The 8,269-nt window shown below is 35.4% G+C and overlaps 1 protein-coding gene across 3 annotated transcripts in view; it reads right to left on the bottom strand.

Moving 5' to 3' along the window:
- Nucleotides 1-1,207: 1,207 nt before the first annotated feature.
- IMPACT (impact RWD domain protein) overlaps nt 1,208-8,269 on the bottom strand; it is a 108,078-nt gene continuing 101,016 nt past the window's right edge. For all 3 annotated transcript variants that reach the window (XM_053714985.1, XM_053714987.1, XM_053714986.1), the window contains 2 exons: nt 3,556-3,690; nt 1,208-2,789 (listed from right to left, as the gene is read on the bottom strand). In XM_053714985.1, coding sequence (XP_053570960.1) covers nt 2,718-2,789; nt 3,556-3,690 — 207 coding nt within the window. In that variant the 3' untranslated portion in view covers nt 1,208-2,717. The remainder of the gene's footprint in view (nt 2,790-3,555; nt 3,691-8,269) is intronic.

The raw sequence follows: 8,269 nt of genomic DNA, 5'->3' as shown, positions 1-8,269 counted from the left end.
TGACTCAGAGAAACAGCTTAAAATATTTTTTTATAAATGGCTACATGTAATAGAAGCGCAGCCCGTAAATGTTCAACTTCAAATGATCAAACCTTTAAGAAAATCCAAGTTAGTAATACATTGGATTGTCATTAATAAACTCCCTGCCACATGGAGGTCTTTATTGTAAAATGATTAAATTTTTATAACCATATAAATCCTTTTATTTTTTTTACTCCCCCTCCCGGGCACACTTTAGGGCTACACCCTCCAATATTCTTTTTCTTTTTTTGGGAACGCAAAACTTGTCACATGCCTGATGAGTTAACCTCCCAAGTCAATAGGTCTTACATAGACTAAAATGGAAGTTTGGTAAGATAAAGGATCTTTCGAGGAAAGTACTTTTTTGTCAAGTCTATATGTACAGTATACACTGTTCCCTAAGTATAGGGGTAAGATATGTATAATTGATTATGTTTTAGATGTGATATGTTGTACTAATATTATTATGGAAATTAAGATTACCAAAGATATGTTAATTAGGAATGTTCAGAGCAATTATGTTTGAGGTCGCTATCAAAGCCCGTTGTGTTATAAGAGATATAAAGAAAACACCTATTTTTTTGGGGGGTGAGGTTTGAGTTGGACAGTGCAAATTTGCTATGTTTATGTTATGTTGCCATACTCTTTGCGCATGAACACAAATGTACAAATATTTTTAGTTATGTTGTATTTGTATTTTACAAAACAATAAAAAGAATTATATCTATATCATTTAATGTGTTTAAATATTTAAAAATATGAAATGTGTATTAAAAAATATCCATTTTCCATTTTAAACAACATAAAATATTGCCCCATGTGCACAGTATTTCTTTCAATCAAACAGGTATGGTGCCTCATGCAATGAGTGTTCATATTCTCAGTCCTGTCATTCTACTAGGTATAACCACTAGCTATGTCATAGTACCAAATACATTTGTATCTGTATAAATAACAAAACAATGGCCATATTTTAATTATGAAAATAATACTGCTGTTTTTACTATTCCGAGCATGTGAAAATGCATCATTCAATTGGTGAATTTCTCGTTCCCAGAGACAGCCATTTCCTTTACAATCATGCTGTTTACAGTATTCCTTGTAGGTTTTTGTTTTGTTACACCCAAACATATTTGATAGCAAGTTACACCACCAGGTTATTATATTATACTACATGTAACTAAAATCCTATATGAAGTATTTATTTTGTAAACATAAAACAAGAGAAAGTCAAACAAATGTAAAGCATATAAAATATGTAGCTACATTTTTGCTTAGAAAATTAACAATTTTTTTTAAAGATTTCCTTCATGTACCTCCTTCAGCACCAGCTGTCTGTTACTAAAGCATGTAATGACTAATGTATTCATCTTTTACATTATTTTGGAACCTATTTTAACAGCATTAATGTCCTGATTTTTTTTTAATCTTTTTTGCATGCCTTATCCCAGCACTTGACATTTTTCTTTCTTTTTCCATTTTTCTTGCATATGCTCTGTTCACATTTTTTCACAGTTGTTTGTTGGCTTAATAATAACATAAAATATCGTTCTAATAACATTTTTACACTATGAAACCTGTACATAACTTAAATACAATCATAAGAATATTAATTTAAATATGCTGGTAGAAAATTACACAATATTATATAAAACTGTTCATTGCAAATCTCAGTTGATATTATTAGTTAAAGGGACATGAAACCCAAAAATGTTCTTTCATGATTCAGATAGAGAATACAATTTTAAACAACTTTCCAATCTACTTCTATAATTTAATTTGCTTCCTTCTCTTGTTATCCTTTGCTGAAAGGTTTATCTAGGTAAGCAGCAGATAACCTAGGTTCTAGCTGTCTGTATGTATGTGGTACTTGTAAAGCGCAGCTAATCAAACGTCAGGGTCTCAAGGCGCTGCTCATTTTATCGACCTTGAAAGGATGAAAGGCTGAGTGGACCTCACCAGGAACCGAACCTGCAACCCTTGGGCTGCATATATATATATATATATATATATATATATATATTGTTATTGGATCACCCATGTGTTCAGTTAGAAACCATTAATACATTGTTGCTCCTTCAACAAATTATACCAAGAGAATAAAACAAATTAGATAATAGAAGTAAATTAGAAAGTTGTTTAAAATTGCATCCTCTATCTGAATCATTAAAGGAAACATTTGGGTTTCATGTCCCTTTAAGTGAAAAAACGCTGTATACATCAATATTGATTCAGTTAGCCTCCATATTTTATTTTCTCATTTACTACATATATTTTACTTCCATGCAGCAAAACTCACAACTGCCCCACGCATTTCGGGATTGTCACAAACCCTCATGCAGCTTTTTCTTCTCTAGAAAAGTGACGGCTTCCAAAGTGACCACCACATCTCATGACCAGCTCCACACTTGCCCATAATCTGCTCAACCCTGCCTTTTTCTGCTTAACTCCACCCACCAAACGACAGCGACTACTACCCTACTTGCCACTACCTGTCATGAATAACCCTACCTGAAAACAGGGGTATTAGGATCAATCATACATTGTTTAGAGTAATAATTGTCATTGCTAGTATTTTCTAGGTGTTAGTTTATTTTCTTGTCTCTGCTCAAATCATTTCATTATTTACAATAAAATATATTTACCCATACGTAATAATAAAAATATTTTGATTTAAAAAAATAAAACTATTGATATCAATGTTCTGTCTTCTTCTTATTTTCTTTCATTACTTTTTTGTTCTTCCCTTGCGATTTGGCAGATTCTTCCTAAAAGTGAAAATAAATTCATTAAATTATATATATATATTAGTATATAGTGATATAGGTATAAAATACATAATTTCAGATTATGTTCACAGTGCTGCTTTAACTGTGAGAATTTTTCCCCCCAAAAATGAAATATTTCCTTAGATGATGAATTTCATGGAAAGTTTCAATGACAACATTTTGTATTGGCCTAAAATTATTATGACTGCACTTTAAGTGTGATTCTAAATTCCATTATAAGCCTGTTTTTTTAAATAGTGTTCTGGAATGCTATAAAGATTCGACAAATCAGAGGCTAGGACACCCGAGTCACAGAAATGAACTGAATATACACTTCCAAGATCAGCTGTTTGCTCAATGTCAATGGTATCATGTCAGTGGTACAGCAAAATCAGTTGACTCCCAACCCTCCATAGGAGACCTTCCGTGATTCATAATTTTAGCACATATGAACTACAGAGGCAGTTGAATGGCTAAGTGAAAGATCTTAACATTATATATTCAGTGTGGCTCACCAACTAGTTCTGCATTAATATTTTATTTCCTATTTGATTGCCTTGTGAATCATGATAAAAGTCATGAATTTGGGTAACATTTTGGAAATTTTCACATTGCAACTAAGGTAATATTAATTTATTCTGTTCAGCATAGGTAAAAAAATTAAACTATTTAGGCCTGGCTTTTCTCTTGCTAGCAGTATTCCTAGGCCTCTTCTTTTTTTTGTTTAAAGCAGACATAAAACTGTAAACATAAAATCAGAACTTACTGTAGAGTTAGTGTAGTTATATTCCACCAGTATATTTCGTGCACAGTTATTGATATGCTTGAAACGATCGGGTCCAAGAAGGATTCCTCCATACCACCGTGAAACAACCACCATGACATCACGGGCATCCAAAATCTAGGGGAAAAGAAAGCAGTGTTAATAATTGTGTGTACTTGAGAGTGTAAATTATATTTGACTGTGTGAATTTGCCTTCTTGTTGCCTTGGAGAGCATGGTTACTTCATCAACCCCCTAATAAGCTCCTATACCCAGCTCTCTGCATTACTGCCAATATCTGGATTTATTCCTGCACTATGTCTTGCTGGAAATATGTTGGAAAATCATGGCACTCTGACTGGGGATAAGTTTAAATGCCTCCTCTGTATTGCAGACAATGCAGGGATTAAATCTCTAAAGTGTATGTGATAATAAGGAAACTTAAGTGGTACAGTGTGAGCATTACTTGCAGTATGGGGGCTAAATTACAGCACTGTAAGAGTTACTGAAAGTAAGGGGAATATATCACTGCACTCTATATGTTATTGGAAGAGAGGAGGGCAAAGAGTGAGTGAGCCTGATTTTTTTTTGTATTGTATATATTGTTATAGTCAGAGTCATTAATAGAAATTCTCAACTTAGGTAGTTGTTTTACAAGTTATTTTGAGTTTGCTACGTGATTTTTCATCTAACAAGCCACATATCAAAACTAACCATCATAATCAATCATTTTAATCTCATTGTCTTATGTACAACAGACATTGTGTTTGTGCAAATATTTATATGTGTATTCATGCGTGTCAGTCCTGTATCTCTCTGTCCGTCTTATTTTAATGGTCAGTTCCTGGCAAGGCAAGTGTGCTATTATAGTACAGAATGGTGGGATAGCGCTAAAAAAGCTAAAGAGAACTAAGGATATGATGCAGCATGCATGTGACTAGAAACAAATAAGTGACCTATAATGCTCTGTGGCATGTGGAGCTAGAGATACGTGACAAAAAAGAAATACTTAATTGGTGCCAAACATTACTAGATATCTGAAAAAAAAAAAAAATATATATATATATATATATATATACACATACAGTATATACTGTATATATGTCTAATCCTACACGCACATAAAGTGTAGCAAAGGTGGATACAATGTATTGTGAAAAATAATAGCTATAATTATGTATAGTACATTGTATTTAAAAGGAATAAGTGTGAAATAAGAATTTGTCAGATATAACAATCAAATGATATTTATTACAATGTATTAAAATAAGATGCTGGCATCAGAATATATATATACAAATAATCCATATAGTAAATACGAATATTCGCAATACAGGTGTTACATATAAAAGACTAACTGATAAAACTAAAAAGAACTGGTACAATTATATATATATATACAGCAAGTAAAAAACATAATTTATGTAAGAACTTACCTGATAAATTAATTTCTTTCATATTAGCAAGAGTCCATGAGCTAGTGACGTATGGGATACACATTCCTACCAGGAGGGGCAAAGTTTCCCAAACCTCAAAATGCCTATAAATACACCCCTCACCCCACCCACAATTCAGTTTAACGAATAGCCAAGAAGTGGGGTGATAAGAAGGAGCAAAAGCATCAAAAATAAGGAATTGGAATAATTGTGCTTTATACAAAAAAATCATAACCACCACAAAAAAAGGGTGGGCCTCATGGACTCTTGCTAATATGAAAGAAATGAATTTATCAGGTAAGTTCTTACATAAATTATGTTTTCTTTCATGTAATTAGCAAGAGTCCATGAGCTAGTGACGTATGGGATAGCAGATACCCAAGATGTGGAACTTCCACGCAAGAGTCACTTGAGAGGGAGGGATAAAATAAAGACAGCCAATTCCGCTGAAAAAGATCCACAACCCAAATCAAAAAAATGAAATAATAAGAAGAAGCATCAAACTGAAACAGCTGCCTGAAGTACTTTTCTACCAAAAACTGCTTCAGAAGAAGAGAAAACATCAAAATGGTAGAATTTAGTAAAAGTATGCAAAGAAGACCAAGTTGCTGCTTTGCAAATCTGATCAACAGAAGCTTCATTCTTAAAAGCCCAGGAAGTAGAAACTGACCTAGTAGAATGAGCCATAATCCTTTGAGGCGGGGACTTACCCGACTCCACATAAGCATGATGAATCAAAGACTTTAACCAAGATGCCAAAGAAATGGCAGAAGCCTTCTGACCTTTCCTGGAACCAGAAAAGATAACAAATAGACTAGAAGTCTTTCTGAAACCTTTAGTAGCTTCAACATAATATTTCAAAGCTCTAACCACATCCAAAGAATGTAAAGATCTCTCCAGAGAATTCTTAGGATTAGGACACAATGAAGGGACAACAATTTCTCTACTAATATTGTTAGAATTCACAACTTTAGGTAAAAATATGAATGAAGTCCGAAACACCGCCTTATCCTGATGAAAAATCAGAAAAGAAGATTCACAAGAAAGAGCAGATAACTCAGAAACTCTTCTAGCAGAAGAGATGGCCAAAAGGAACAAAAAACTTTCCAAGAAAGTAATTTAATATCCAAAGAATGCATAGGTTCAAATGGAGGAGCCTGTAAAGCCCTCAGAACCAAATTAAGACTCCAAGGAGGTGAGATTGACTTAATAACAGGCTTGATACGAACCAAAGCCTGTACAAAACAATGAATATCAGGAAGATTAGCAATCTTTCTGTGAAAAAGAACAGAAAGAGCAGAGATTTTTCCTTTCAAGGAACTTGCAGACAAACCCTTATCCAAACCATCCTGAAGAAACTGTAAAATTCTAGGAATTCTAAAAGAATGCCAAGAGAATTTATGAGAAGAACACCAAGAAATGTAAGTCTTCCAGACTCGGTAATAAATCTTCCTTGATACAGATTTATGAGCCTGCAACATAGTATTAATCACTGAGTCAGAGAAACCTCTATGAGTAAGAATCAAGCGTTCAATCTCCATACCTTCAAATTTAATGATTTGAGATCCTGATGGAAAAATGGGCCTTGAGATAGAAGGTCTGGCCTTAACGGAAGTGTCCAAGGTTGGCAACTGGCCATCCGAACGAGATCCACATACCAAAACCTGTGAGGCCATGCTGGAGTCACCAGCAGTACAAACGAACACTCCATTAGGATTTTGGAAATCACTTTTGGAAGAAGAACTAGAGGCGTAAAGATATAGGCAGGTTGATAATTCCAGGGAAGAGACAACGCGTCCACTGCTTCCACCTGAGGATCCCTGGATCTGGACAGATACCTGGGAAGTTTCTTGTTTAGATGAGAGGCCATCAGATCTATTTCTGGAAGTCCCCAGATTTGAACAATCTGAAGAAATACCTCTGAGTGAAGAGACCATTCGCCCGGATGTAGCGTCTGGCGACTGAGATAATCCGCTTCGCAATCGTCTATACCTGGGATGTGAACCGCAGAGATTAGACAAGAGCTGGATTCCGCCCATACAAGTATCCGAGATACTTCTTTCATAGCCTGAGGACTGTGAGTCTCTCCTTGATGATTGACATACGCCACGGTTGTGACATTGTCTGTCTGAAAAACGATTCTCTCATCAGAAGAGGCCAGAACTGAAGAGCTCTGAAAATCGCACGGAGTTCCAAAATGTTGATTGGTAATCTCGCCTCCTGAGATTCCCAAACCCCCTGCGCTGTCAGAGATCCCCATACAGCTCCCCAACCTGAAAGACTCGCATCTGTTGAGATCACAGTCCAGGTTGGACGAACAAAAGAGGCCCCTTGAATTAAACGATGGTGATCCAAACACCAAGTCAGAGAAGATCGAACTTTGGGATTTAAGGATATTAATTGTGATATCTTTGTATAATCCCTGCATCATTGGTTCAGCATACAAAGCTGAAGAGGTCTCATGTGAAAATGAGCAAAAGGGATCGCGTCCGATGCAGCAGTCATGAAACCTAGAATTTCCATGCACAAAGCTACCGAAGGAAACGATTGAGACTGAAGGTTTCGACAAGCTGAAACTAATTTCAGACGTCTCTTTTCTGTTAGAGACAAAGTCATGGACAATGAATCTATTTGGAAACCCAAAAAGGTTACCTTTGTCTGAGGAATCAAGGAACTCTTTGGTAAATTGATCCTCCAACCATGTCTTTGAAGAAACAACACAAGTTGATTCGTATGAGATTCTGCAAAATGTAAAGACTGAGCAAGTACCAAGATATCGTCCAAATAAGGAAATACCGCAATACCCTGTTCTCTGATTACAGAGAGAAGGGCACTGAGAACCTTTGAAAAGATCCTTGGAGCTATTGCTAGGCCAAACGGAAGAGCAACAAACTGGTAATGCTTGTCTAGAAAAGAGAATCTCAGGAACTGATAGTGATCTGGATGAATTGGAATATGAAGATATGCATCCTATAAGTCTATTGTAGACATATAATGCCCTTGCTGAACAAAAGGCAGAATAGTCCTTATAGTCACCATTTTGAATGTTGGTATTCTTACATAACGATTCAATATTTTTAGATCCAAAACTGGTCTGAAGGAATTCTCCTTCTTTGGTACAATGAATAGATTTGAGTAAAACCCCAGACCCTGTTCCAGAACTGGAACTGGCATAATTACCCCAGCTGACTCTAGGTCTGAAACACATTTCAGAAACGCCTGAGCCTTTACTGGGATGCGTGAGAGAAAAAATCTTCTCACAGGCAGCCTTACCTTGAAACC

The sequence above is a fragment of the Bombina bombina genome, chromosome 5 (genome assembly GCF_027579735.1).
Source record: "Bombina bombina isolate aBomBom1 chromosome 5, aBomBom1.pri, whole genome shotgun sequence".
Classification (NCBI taxonomy): Eukaryota; Metazoa; Chordata; class Amphibia; order Anura; family Bombinatoridae; genus Bombina; species Bombina bombina.
The sequence above is the reverse complement of the archived record's forward strand: the minus strand, read 5'-3'. Positions and strand labels throughout refer to the sequence as shown.